The 13,885-nt window shown below is 45.3% G+C and overlaps 1 protein-coding gene across 1 annotated transcript in view; it reads right to left on the reverse strand.

The window, feature by feature from the left end:
* Positions 1-11,566, reverse strand: part of LOC140729297 (diacylglycerol O-acyltransferase 2-like) — a 26,035-nt gene extending 14,469 nt beyond the window's left edge. Inside the window, exons 1-5 of the mRNA XM_073048903.1 lie at positions 11,279-11,566; positions 10,675-10,767; positions 10,188-10,295; positions 5,539-5,609; positions 3,437-3,641 (exon numbers count right to left, since the gene is read on the reverse strand). Coding sequence (XP_072905004.1) covers positions 3,437-3,641; positions 5,539-5,609; positions 10,188-10,295; positions 10,675-10,741 — 451 coding nt within the window. The 5' untranslated portion in view covers positions 10,742-10,767; positions 11,279-11,566. The remainder of the gene's footprint in view (positions 1-3,436; positions 3,642-5,538; positions 5,610-10,187; positions 10,296-10,674; positions 10,768-11,278) is intronic.
* Between the last annotated feature and the right edge of the window lie 2,319 nt (positions 11,567-13,885).

Here is a 13,885-nt window from a genome sequence, read left to right on the forward strand (position 1 = left end):
TTAGTCTGGTTTGAATTGGCGAAGTCTCTGTGACTCCTGCGCTTGAGTTTGCCACTGATCCTCACATCTGGCATTTGAACTGACCTCACTATCTTGATCATTACGTCAGCAATGGACACTATGGTCTATCTACACAGTGTGTGACTCAGCATAGGATCAAGGGCACTTAAAAATTCACTGATATCCTGGTCCAATCACGTAGACACCATGGCCAAAACACTCAGTAGTGTCTCTACGCCCTCAGGAAGTTAAGAAAATTTGGCATGCTGCTGTCGGCCCTCTCGAATGTTTATTGACACACTGTAGGAAGCATCCTATCTGCATGCATCACAGTTTGGTACGGCAACTGCTCACTAAAAACTGCCGAGATGTCAACACAACTCAGCACATTACAGAAACAAACATCACCGATAGATTCTGTCTACATTTCCGGCTTCCTTGGGAAACTAGACAACATCTTCAAGGCCCCCTTCCAGCCCTGTCTTTTTCTATTCTCCCCCATTCCCAATCAACAAAAGATGCAATCAGTGACCACTTTATTAGGTACCTGCTCTACTGAGTGCAGATTTGTGATCTCCTGCTACTGTAGCCCATCTACTTCAAGGTTCAACATGATGTGCGTTCAGAGATGCTCTTCTGCACACCACTGTTGCAACCTGTGGCTATTTGAGTTATTGTCACGTTTCTGTCAGATTGAACCAGTCTGGCCATTCTCCTCTGACTCCTGTCACTTACAAAGCGATTTTGCCCATGGAACTGCTGCTCACTGGATGATTTTATTTACATCATAAATTTGAGGGACTCTTGTGCGTGAAAATCCCAGGAGATCAGCACTTCCTGAGATACCCCAATTGCCCTGTCTGGTACCAACAATCATTCCACGCTCAAAGTCACTTAGATCACATTTCTTTCCCATTCAGATGTTTGGTCTGAACAACAACTGAACCTCTTGACCAGTTCTGCATGCTTTTAAGCATTGAGTTGCTGCCACATTAGATATTTGCATTAAAGAATGGGTGTACAGTTCAAAAATTCAAAACACATTTGTTATCAAAGTATGTATGCAGTCTACTACTCCGAGATTGCTCAAAGTCTACCACTCCTACAGACAAATATGAAACAAAGAAAACCATGGAACCTGTTCGAAGAAAAATATCAACTGGCTCCTCCAACACGCCAAAAAAAACAGATCACGCAAGCAGCGAAAAAGAAAAAAGTGAGTGAAAAGCACAGAATATAAAACATAAAATCAAATAAGTCCAGGCATATTCTGGTCAACTCAATTCAGGTCAATATAGCTCTGTGTCATTCATCATCTGCCGACCACCCCAATCAAAATCACCCAAAATAGCAAAATAGTTTAACCTAATATGTGTACAAAGGCTTGAAAGAACATACAGCCAGGCTCTGGGACAGCTTACATGCTCTTGATATATACAAGAATACTGAAGGACCTCCTAGTACTGTAAGATGCACTCTCACCCTCACAGCCTACCTGGTTATTGGCCCTTGCACTTTCTCTGTAACACTTTATTCTGCATTCTGCTACTGAATTTCCCTTGTACCACCTCAATGAACTATTGCGATGAAATGATCCGTATGGACCTTGGTACGTGTGACAATAATAAAACAATTTACTAGTCTAAACGATTGCCTTTGAAAGAATCACAGATTCAAAGTCGGCTTACCAGGACGAGATAGGTCACCTGGTTTAGTGGAGCCACAACAACATCAGTAAAACTGAAGAGCCAATTGTTATTATTATGTATTGCATTGTACTGCTGCTGAATAACAACGAAGTTCACACCACATGCCAGAGATACTAAACCCAATTCTGATTCGGATTCTGTCTGGTGCTTCCCGCTCCCTTCCCTCTCCCTTCCCATTTCCCCAAACCTGGTTCTCCTCTCCCTACCCCCTTCCCACTCTCAGTCCACAATAGAGACCCAGATCAAATCAGGTTTATGATCACTCATATATGTCATAAAATGTGTTTTTCTATGGTGGCAGCTGCACAGTGCAATACTTAAAATGTAAACAATATTGTGCAAAAGTCCTAGGCACCCTAGCTCTATCTCTCTCTTTTATATATATATATATATATATATATATATATATATATATATATATAAAACCAAATATATACATCATTTTGGGAAGAGTCAGCAGCTTTGAATTCCTGGGTGTTAACATGTTGAATGACTTGTCCTGGGCCCAACACACAGATATGATCATAAAGAACACATACCAGCATCTTTCCTTTCCTTGGAGGCTAAGGTTATTCAGCAAACAGGTGAACTGTTGAAAACATCCTGAATGTAAGAAGCTGCAGAAGGTAGGGACTCAGCCCAATACATCAAGGACACATCCCACCCCACCATAGTGTCTATAAGATGTACCGTCTCAAGAAGGCAACATCCATCATCAAAGATCCCCAACATCCAGGCCATGCTACCATTAGGCAGGAGGTACAGAAGCCCGGAGTCTCACACCACCAGGTTCATGAGTAATTACTTCCCTTCGATCATTTGGTTCCTGAACCAACTGGCACAGCAATATTCACAGGCACAAGAGTTTCTGAAGATGCTATAAATGGTGAGCAATACACACAAAATGCCGGAGGAACTCAGCAATGCAGGCAGCATCTATGGAGGAGAATAAACAGTTAATGTTTTGGGCTGAGACCTTCCCTTCCAGTCCTGATAAAAGTTCTTGGCCCAGGATGTTGACAGCTTATTTTCCTCCATAGATGCTGCCTGACTTGCTGAGTTCCTCCAGAATTTTGTGTGCTTTGCACAACCTGAAGCACTAATGAGTGGTAGGGTGGAGATAAGTCTCTACCAAAGGAGGTGTAGGGCACTTCTTCCCCAGCAGGTCACCATTGGGCGAGATGTAGCACCTGCTTAGCCCCACCATCCCCTATCAGGGTCACGTGAAGCCATGGGAGCAGGTGGTGGATGGTCATATGAGCAGCTAGTGCACATCACAAGCGTTGGTAATGTGACTACTGATGCTAGGTAGACAATATCTGAGGAGACTGGCTGAGGTCACCCCTGTTGTAAAGACACTGCCCAGAAGAAGGAAATGACAAACCACTTCTAAAGACCATTATGGACATCGTGGGCAATTATGTAAGACTGTAATCACCCACATCATATGACGAAACAGTGAACAAACAGATCACTATAGTTTAGCAATACTATGACCACTTTGTTCACTTTGCAATTTTTGTTCTAATTATGTTCCTTCTTGTAAATACTGTGCACAGTTTACATTTAATTTAATCTTTTCTTGTGAGTGCTATGTGCTTGTGATTCTACTCGAAGTTTTCCATACACGCGCATACATATACCGTACTTGTGCAGAACACAATAAACTTAACTTCGACTTCAAAGGAACCTAATCCATGTCAATTATTGGCCACCACTAACCCTACCTGAACTCATGAGGTAGTCTCTGAGGACAGGCAGACGGAAGAGGCCATTCAGCGTGGCCAGGTGCGGGGTGATGCCTGGGAACACCCTGGAGAACTGGGTGGCCTCCGTGGCGAAGTTGCAGAAGGCGCCGAAGCACATTATTCCATGGGGGTGGTGGCCGAGGATGTAGTTCTTTTTGGGGCTGAGCTTGGATGTCTTCACAAGCTGGTGGGAAGGGGGTAGGGATGTGGTTGGAGGATAAGACAACTTGGATCAGCAAACTTGCAGATGACACCAAGACCAGGACATAGTAGACAGTGAGGAAGGCTATCAGAGCTTGCAGCACAATCTGAACTAGCTGGAAAAGTGAGCTGAACAAATGGCAGGTAGAATTTAATGCGGAGAAATGTAAGGTATTGTACTTTGGAAAAACAAACCATGTTAGACATTAGGACTTATCAATGGTTTACTGGTTCCATTTAATGTCAGAGAATACATACGAGGGGTGATTGATATGTTCGTGGCTGAATTGTCCCCTCCTACATTTACACACTTAGTCCAGCAGTCGTGGAGCATACAGATCTTGGACCTCCAGAAAGTGTCCACAGATGGGTGATTGATAAGTTTGTGGCCTAAGGGAGAAGGAGATGAGTTATACAGCTCTCATTACATGAACATGCAGTTCAACTCTTTGAGTGATTATGCAGGAAGTTTGAAGTTAATAACTCATCTGCTTCTACCTTAGGACACGCATTTATCAATCACCCCTGCTGTGGACACTTTCTGGAGGTCCAAGATCACTGCTCCATGACCGTTGGACTAAGTGTGTAAATGTAAGAGGGGACTATGTTGAAAATTAAATGTGCTAGGTTTTCTAAAATTGACTCCCTCTACCTTAGGCCATGAACTTATCAATCACCCCTTGTACACTATACAACCTGAAATTCTTACTCTACGCAGGCATCCACAAACAGAAGAAAACCCCAAAGAATGAACGCCTATGAAGCAGCAGCAAAGCATCAACCCTCCCCCCACTTGTTCCAGCAGGATGCATCAGCCCCCACCCACTGTGCAGGCAATAGCAAAGCCCCCAAGAATCCCATGATCCACAGTCCATCAAAAACTACAGCCCAAAACCCAGCACTTTGACATGCCACAGGCTCTTTCTCACGCTAATGAGGAAGAGAGAGGTATCACTCCTGCAACAGTGGGAGGGGAAACCAGCAGCTTACTGTTTCAATGTTACAGTCTCAGTACCTGGTAAACATTAGGGCACAGAGGAGTGCAGCAGGATGAGGAACTTGGGAATACAGATCCATAATTCCATAAAAGTGATGTCACAGGTTTATAGGGCCATAAAGAGAGCTTTTGGCATATTGACCTTCATAAATCAAAGTACTGAGTACAGGAGTTGGAATACTACGTGGAAGTTGTACATGAGAAATAGAGACAAAGTCTGTAGCTGGTTGCTGTGAAGTTCTGAGCTGAGTCCAGATCTCTCTGCAATTTCTTGCGATCTTGTGCAGAGTAGTTATCGTACTGAGCCATCATGCATTCAAAAAGGTTATTTTCAAAGAACCAAAGATTCAAAATACATTTATTATCAAAGTATGTGTAAACTATACAACCTTAAGATTTGTCTACTTACAGGCAGCCCCAAAGCAAGAAACCCTAAAGAGCTTAATTAAGAAAAGGAAAAGCAACACCTAATGTGTAGGGAAGGAGAAAGGACTAATCGGGCAAATTGGGTCCTTAGATCTGAATCCCCCGAGCAAACAACTTGGCCCAAAACCTTGGACTCAGTTCATCATATTAATGGGGCAAATTGCCACAAAGCTCACAGACACTAAGTATGTAGCAGCCGGGACAATCTCACAGACTCAGCAGCACAGAGAGGAGTGAACATCATGGGAAAGTTAGCAAAATTGGCTTGATCCTGGCTGGTGCATCGATAATAATTGGTGAGGGACAAAAGGGTGGAATCTGGGAGTGGGAGTTGATGGGAATGTTGGGAGAATAAATTGGGATCAGTGTAACCGGACAGTGGATGGATGGCCAAAAGGCCTACTTCCTTGCTGTCTGACTCCCTGAGGTAAATTTGAGAATTCTGAAAGGATCTCACCGTCACAGGAAAATAATCCCTCATTCCTTTCCATACTCTCCAGTTTCTGACCCACTTTGATCGTCTACCTCCTGGAAATGAAACAAACCAATTAAAGTTATAAAATGTCAAACAAAATAACCACCAGGCTCCACTCTGTGGGGATATTCGTCTTATGTTAGCACCCCAGCTTTCAAGCCAAGTCAAGTTAAGTCTATTGTCATTTAACTCTATACGTGTATACCGTCAAATGAGACGTTTCTCCAAACCAGGGTGTAAAGCACTGTAGCACACACACGTGTAACACACAATAACTTATGAAAATAAGGATGAAATCTACAAATGAATTACACATAAACAAAATAAAGTGCATAAATTAAATATTGTAAACTACAGAACAGATTAATCACTGACACTTTGAACACAATGCAACAGGGAGTTGAGAAGCCTAATGGCCTGAGGGAAGAAACTGTTTCCCATCCTGACCATTCTTGTTTTTATGCATCAGAGTCTCCTGCCTGATGGTAGGAAGTCAAAGAGGATGCTGGGTGGATGGGGGGGGGGGGGGGGCGCAGAAATCCTTATTAATACTAAGTACCCTATGTACGCAGCACTCCTGTTTAACGTCTGATCAGTCAGGGTACTGAGTACAGGAGCTGGGACATTATGTTGCAGTTGTAGAAATCGCTGATGAAGCTGCACTTAGAGTACTGTGTACAGTTTTTATTTGTTTTTAGAGAAACGGTGTGGAACAGGCCTTTACAACCCTTCAAGCCACCTAGCAAACCCTGATTTAGCCCCAGCATGACAGGGCAGAGATACATCTCTACCAAAGGAGGTGTAAGGCGCTCCTTATCTCTGTTAGCCTGCAGGTCACCCTTGTGCAAGGTGCATCTGCTTAGCGTCCTGATCAGGGTCACGTGAACCTATGGGAGCAGGTGGTGGATGGTCGTGTGAGCAGCTAGTGAATATCACACTGGTTATGTGACCACTGACACCAGGCAATCTCTGAAGAGTATTGATAATGGCTGGGGTCACCCGCCTTGTAAAGACACTGCCCAGAAGATGCCAATGGCAAAGCACTTCTGTAGAAAGATTTGCCAAGAATAATAATGGTCACCATGGTACACAATGAACAAACAAATTCTGATAGGAACTGTAATATCAATGCGGAAGGTGTGGACTTGATCCGCCCAGCCAAGGTGGACATTCACAGGTCCAGGTGAACGGACCCGTCCAAGCCAATTGCCCTCCCCTTTCCTGGGGTTACTTCTGTCCCTGAGTGTCCAGGGAGAAGGAGCACAGTGTCCACAGGTGCAACGGGGGATCTCCAGGGTGTCACCAATAGCCCGAGTGCATTCTGGGAGAAGACCGTTATGTTTTGTAACTTCAAAACATCAAAATTATTCAAAAGAAGACACAGGAGTCTGGGAATCTGGGTCTAACTTTGTGTTTACTTTAAGCGAGGCACGCACGTATCATGCCCTAGCGTGATGATGTACTCAGTTGTGTTTTACATACGAATTATTTAAATAAAAAACAATGCTTAATCAATCAATACATATAGAAAAGATTACTCAAACGATATTGAAACACACAACAGAGATAATTGTGTTATCATTTGAAACTGTAAATAGTGTGAATTGTGGAATAATGTAGTATTTTATAATAACATAATGACAGAATAAACCCTCATGGTAAAAGGGGCAAAACCTGATCCAAGTTTTGCTTTAATTATCCCAATCAATAAGTCAAATCTTCAGTAATCTCTCTTTAGGTTTCTTAATCATAATCCAAACAAGCTAATCTTTACCAAGTAAACAGTCAGGGCACAGAGTACAGGAGTTGTGACATCATGGTGCAGTTGCGTAAGTTGTTGGTGAGGTTGCGCTTGGCTAATGTATATAGTTTTCCCTGTTATAGGGAAGACATGGTTCAGAGATGACTTACAAGGATTTGTGGAGTGAAGGGCGGTCTTTAATGATGGACGCCGCCTTTTTAAGGCATCATTCCTTGAAGATATCCTGGATGCTGGGGAGGCTAGTGCCCATGACTGAGCTCATGACTTCCTGCATTTCAATTCTGTGCAGTGCCCCTGTCCGCCCATACCAGATGGTGGTACAGCCAATGAGACGCTGCCTGACCTGCTGAGTTCCTCCAGCATTTTGTGTGTTCCTCGCAGCTACCATCAGGCCGGAAGTACAGAAGCCTGAAGTTCGGCACCACAACTACTTCCCGTTGACCATTCAGTTCTTGACCCTAATTACTATCTCAGTATAGCAACACTATGTCCACTTTGATCACTTCGTACTACAGAGCACATTGTTTTTGCTTGTTCTATTTGCATTCTTTCCTGCAAAATCTGTCTGTTCAAGCTATATTGTTCTTGTGAATGCTGCTTATATGATGTTATATGGATATAATATGGAAAAATCCTACAAGTAGTAGTGGATACGGTCCAGTCCATCACAGGAAAATTGGGAACATCTACATGAAATGCTGCCACAGGGAAGTAGTACCATCATCAGGGACTCCCCCCCCCCCCCCCACCCTAGACATGCTCTCTTCTTGCTGCTGCCATCAGGAAGAAAGTACAGGAGCCTCAGAACTCCTACCACTACGTTCAAGAACAATTATTACCCCTCAATCATCAGGCTTTTGAATCAAAGGGGATAACTTCACTCAACTTCACTTGCTCCATCATTAAACTTTTCCCACAACCTATGGACTCACTTTCAAGGTCTCTTGATCCCATGTTCTCGATATTTATTGCTTTTTTATTTATTATAATTATTTCTTTTTATATTTCCACAGTTTGCTATCTTCAGCACTCTGGTTGAACACCCTAGTTGGGCGGTCTTCCATTGATTCTGCAGTGGTTATTATTCTATAGATTTACTGAGTATGCACACAAGAAAATAAATCTCAGGGTTGTATGTGGCGATGTATACAAACTTAGATAATAAATTTATTTTGAAATTTCCTTTGAACTTTGTTGCTGCTACGAGTCAGTTTTTCATTGCATCTGTGCAAAGGTGTATCTGTAAATAAGATCATGCACTTGACTTTGATCTCATATATTAATGACCTGGATGATAATGTGGTTAACTGGATCAACAATTTTGCACCTGACACCAAGACTGGGAATGCTATGGACAGCAAGGAAGGCTATCAAAGTTTGTAGTGGGATCTGGAAAATGGGCTGAAAAATTGCAAAAGGAATTTAATGCAGACAAGGGTGAGGTGTTTCACTTTGGGAGGACCAGCCAGGGTAGGTCTTACATGGTGGTAGGGCACTGAGGAGTGTGGCAGAACAGAGAGATCTGAGAATACGTCCAGAGTTCCTTGAAAGTAGTGTGGCAAGTAGATAGGGTCATAAAGGTTTATGTTACAACTTTATAAAAATTCTGGTTAGGCCACATGGAGTATAGCATACAGTTCTAGTGGCCCCACTGTAGGAAGGACGTTGAGGCTTTGGAGAGGGTGCAGAAGAGGTTTACCAGGATGCTGCCTGGTTTAGAGGGCATGTTGCTATCATGAGAGGCTGGATAAACTTGGTTGGTTTTCTCTGGAAAGGCTGAGTGGAGATCTGATAGAGCTTTACAAGATTATGAGAGGCATAGGTAGAGTAGACAGGGAGTATCTGTTTCCCATTGTTGAAACGGCTAATACCAGAGGACATGCATTGAAAGTGAGAGGGGGTAGGCTCAAAGAGGATGTGAGGGGTAAGTGTATTACTCAGAGAGTGGTGTTTGCCTGGAATGCGCTTCCTGGTATGCTGGTAGGGGCAAATACAGACAGACAGACATACTTTATTGATCCCGAGGGAAATTGGGTTTCATTACAGTCGCAACAACCAAGAATAGTGTAAAAGAATATAGCAATATAGAACCATAAATAATTAAATAATAATGTTAATTATGCCAAGTGGAAAAAAGTCCAGGACCAGCCTATTGGCTCAGGGTGTCTGACACTCCGAGGGAGGAGTTTTAAAGTTTGATGGCCACAGACAGGAATGACTTCCTATGACGCTCAGTGTTACATCTCGGTGGAATGAGTCTCTGGCTGAATGTACTCCTGTGCCTAACCAGTACATTATGGAGTAGATGGGAGACATTGTTCAAGATGGCATGCAACTTGGACATTAGAGGCTTTTAAGAGATATTTGGATAGGCACATGGATGTGAGGAAGATGGAGGAATATGGACATTGTGTAAGTAGGAGGGATTACTGTTTGGCTGTTTTTGATTTGCTTTATAGCTGGTTTAGTACAACATTATGGGCTGAATGGCCTGTCCTGTGCCATACTGTTCTATGTTCTAAAGCTTTTGGCACATAGAGTATTGAGTACGGGAGTTGGAATGCTATGGTGAAGTTGCATAAGACATTGTGGAGGCCAAATTTGGAGTATTGAGTGCAGTTCCTGTCACCTACCTATAGGAAAGACATTAATAAGCAAACAAAGTGCTAGATGGGCCAGCCAAATGGCCTATTTTTGTGCTGTAGTGATCTGGGCCTCCTGGCCTCTTCTTTTCGGCAGCTCTGGTGTCCCAACTCTCCAGTGTGAGTGGGCATCAAAGCTGGCTGTGATGGTCACTGCAGTTGTGCAGCCCACTAGAACTCACCCTCAGGGGGTGGATATGGGATCAGCAGGGAACCTTCAATCTTACCTCTTTCAGGGGTGTTTCTATCCACGGCTAACCAGGCAAGGTACAGGGCAGACACTGGCCAGAGAGGTGTGAAGAGCAAGTACGCAGTCAGAAGGGTGAAAAAGATACCTAGAAGCAGACAGAAAATCTTGTTACCATCCCAGAGAGAAACCAGCACACAGGGTGTTGAACTCAGCCAAACCCTTCCCCACCATCGGTCGTATCTACAGGAGGCTCTGCCTCAAGAAGACAACGTCCATCATCAAAGATCCCCACCATCCGAACCGTATCATCTTCTCACAGCTCCCATGAGGCAGGAGGTTATCGCTGGAACTTTCAGGCTGTGAACAACCCCCCCCCCCCCCCCGCACCCTGGGACATTATTTGATACCCGAGGATGGGGATGGGGGTTGTTGGGAGAATTACTGAGCACCGACTGGGCAGAACTTTGTAACCAAGTATGAGGGGCCGCAGGTGCAGGGATCAGCGGAAACCGGCATCATCTCACCCATCGCCAGGAAGGTCAAGACCCATTGGAACACACAGAGTCTCTCGATCAGGCTGGGGTACCGCATCCTTGTCACCGCCTCCTGCCGGGGTCCTGGAGAAAAGCAGAACACAACAGGAGTGAGGAGGAGGGGCGTGCAAACGCACAACAGACGTGAGACAAGATGTAAACACAGAGGAGGTGCGTGAAGTGTGTAAACCTGCACCACAAGAGGGGGAGCGTGAAGCACACAAGTGTAAAGAGGAGAGAGTAATTACGCACATCGGGGTGAGAAGTGTGCAAAAACACAGCAAGCATGAAGAGGCGTGTAAGCACACAACAGGTGTGAGGCAGTGTCTAAATGCAGAAGCACAAGCATGTGGTACATGTGAGCAGGTGTGTTCAAGCGCAGAGTAAGTGTGAGGTAGTGTGCAGGCCCACAGCAGGTATAAGTATGAAAGCACACAGCAGGTGTGAGACGATCTAAATGCTGAGCAGGTGTGAGAAGGAATGTGTAAGAACGTGATACGTGTGAGGCAGTGTGTAAACATACAGCAGATGTGAGCTGGCAGAGTGTATGCACACAACAGGTGTGAGGAAGGAGTGTGTAAAGTAGATGGCACACCTATTCCCCCGACACCGAATCCTCTGGCCGGTTCCTTCTCTTCGCCCGCACCGCCGACCCAGGGTTACCAGGATGACCTGTGTGAAGACTCCCTCCCGCGGTCTCCCTCTGCTCCAAGCTCCAGACCCGAGCGCTCCCAGCCCGGGTACGGAGCGCCCGTCCTGCCGTCCTCAGCCCGGCCGGTGTCAGGAGCAGCCCAGATGCAAAGTGAGTTACCCCAGCTCAAGAGCCTCGCCCTTTGACACCTCCGTGACAGAGGAGAGATAAGAACCATAAATCACATCAAATCAAAACTAAAGCAATCAGTGCTTTCACAATCTCAAAGTCCAGACGTTCAGCACGATCAGGGTGCGCGGACGTTCCCTGCTCTAGGAGCGAGCTCTGCCCTGGATCGTCCGGCCGGGATTCCGTCAGATCAGAACCGCCCGAACATCTCTGGGCAGAAGGAGGAAGGAAACTCTCTCTGCTCAATTCTTTCACAAGTTTCCAGTCAAGATTAAAAAAAAATATTCTGCTGGCAGGCCGAGGAAAGGTTTGCTGTAAGGGCTAAGTTGTTTGGGGTCGGGGGCGCAGTTTGATCGTCACCGAATCGCACAGCAAGGCTCTTCGGCCCACTTGGTTAATGCTGACCGAGAATGCCGTCTCAGCCGGCCAGTGTGGTGTGGTGGCGTCCGCGCCCAAAATTCGATGCAAATGGCCCCGGGTTCGAATGTGGCCATTTTGTGGCACAAAATGTGGCACGCTTTCTATCCGTGTTGGGTGAGCGTCGAGTTAGCTACTCGGCCTCGTAAATGCTGAAGAAAGGGCAAGGTTGCCGCCCAACAACACAAAATGCTGAAGGAGTTCAGCCGGCCAGGCAAAGAGAGCAGTCGACGTTTCGGGCGGAGACCTCAGGCGCCAGGGAGACGCGGGAGGATAAATCAAATAAGATTCTTATCTAAGCTATTTCTGCTACAACCATTCCTTTCCTCATCTACTGACCTCATTTGTTGAGAGAGGGAAAAGAAGTTAGTGTTAGAAAGTGGGAAGTGGGTGATACACAGGGACAATGCAGGGAGAGGAGGTTAGCTTGGCTTCAAACACCTCCCAAAAGCGAAATTTCCCGAAGGCCAAAATTTAAATTCCCATTCTCATCCCGACATGTCAGTCCATGGTATCCTCTTGTCCCAAGATGGGGCCACTCTCAGGGTGCAGGTGCAACACTTTATATTACGTCCGAGTAGCCTCCAACCCGATGTCACGAACGTCGATTTCTCCTTCCAGTAAAAAATTCTCTCCCCCTTCCCCCTCTTCTGTTCCCCATTCTAGCCTCTTACTTCTCTCAGGTGCCCCTCCTCCTTCCCTTTCTCCTTTGGTCCTCTCCCCTTGCCTATCAGATTCCTTCCTCTCCAGCCCTTGACCTTTCCCACCCATCACCAATCACCTTCTAGCTATTCTCCTTCCCCTCCCCCCACCTTTTTATTATGGCAATTGTCTTCCCACTTCCTTTCATGTCCTGAAGAAGGGTCTGGGCCCAAAATATTGACTGTTTATTCACTTCCATAAATGCTGCCTGACCTGCTGAGTTCCTGTGTATAGTTTAGAGAGGCATTTGTTTGACACTGATGAGCTGGGCTTGTCCTGTATAACCATACCTCTGTCTCTGTATGCGTACCTGTGTATGCGTACCTGTGAGAGCGTGAGGAAAGGGCTGCTAAGAGGATAAGTTATTGACATAGTTAATTGATGATTCTGCTTAAAGATCCCTCATCTCTCTCCACAGAAGCTGCCTGACCTACTGAATATGTTTCGCACTTTCTGGTTTCAATATGGATTTATGGAACATAGACCATGGAATGCCACAGCACCATACGGGCCATTCTGGGTGGCAGGTGGAGATTCGTCTCTACCAGAGGAGGTGTAAGGCGCTCCTTCCCTCTGCTAGCCTGCAGGTCACCTTTGGGCGAGGTGTAGCAACTTCTTAACACCCTCCTCCCACCCCGATCAGGATCACGTGAAGCCATGGGAACAGGTAGTGGATGGCCCTATCACAAGTCCTGGTTATGTGACCACTGATGCCATCAGCACTCTCTGAAGAGTATTGATAATGATTGGGGTCACCCATCTTGTAAAGACACTGCCCAGAAGTAGGCAATGGTTGGCTGCTGGTGTCTAGTGGTTTTCCACAGGAGTCTGTGTTAGGACCACTACTTCTTATGTTATACGTCGAGGATTTGAATGACGGAATTGATGTCTTTGGTGGCCAGGTTTGTGGACGGTAGGTACAGTGGAAGATGGTTTTGAGGAAGTAGAGAGGCTATAGAAGGACTTAAACAGATTAGAAAGAGGGGCCGGATGGAATACAGTGTTGGGAAGTGTAGGATCATGCACTTTGGTAGAAGAAATAAAACCGTAGACTGTTATCTAAATGTAGAGAAAATTAAGAAATCTGAGGTGCTAAAGTACTTGGGAGACCTTGTGAAGGATTCCCTAAAGGTTAAGTTGCAGGTGGATTCTGTTGTAAGGGAGGCAAATGCAGTGTTAGCATTCATTTTGAGAGGACTAGAATAGAAAAGCAATGTTGAGGTTTTAAAAGGCACTGGTAAGGCCTCACTTGAAGTATTGTGA

This window comes from Hemitrygon akajei, chromosome 6 (assembly GCF_048418815.1).
Source record: "Hemitrygon akajei chromosome 6, sHemAka1.3, whole genome shotgun sequence".
NCBI classification, from domain to species: Eukaryota; Metazoa; Chordata; class Chondrichthyes; order Myliobatiformes; family Dasyatidae; genus Hemitrygon; species Hemitrygon akajei.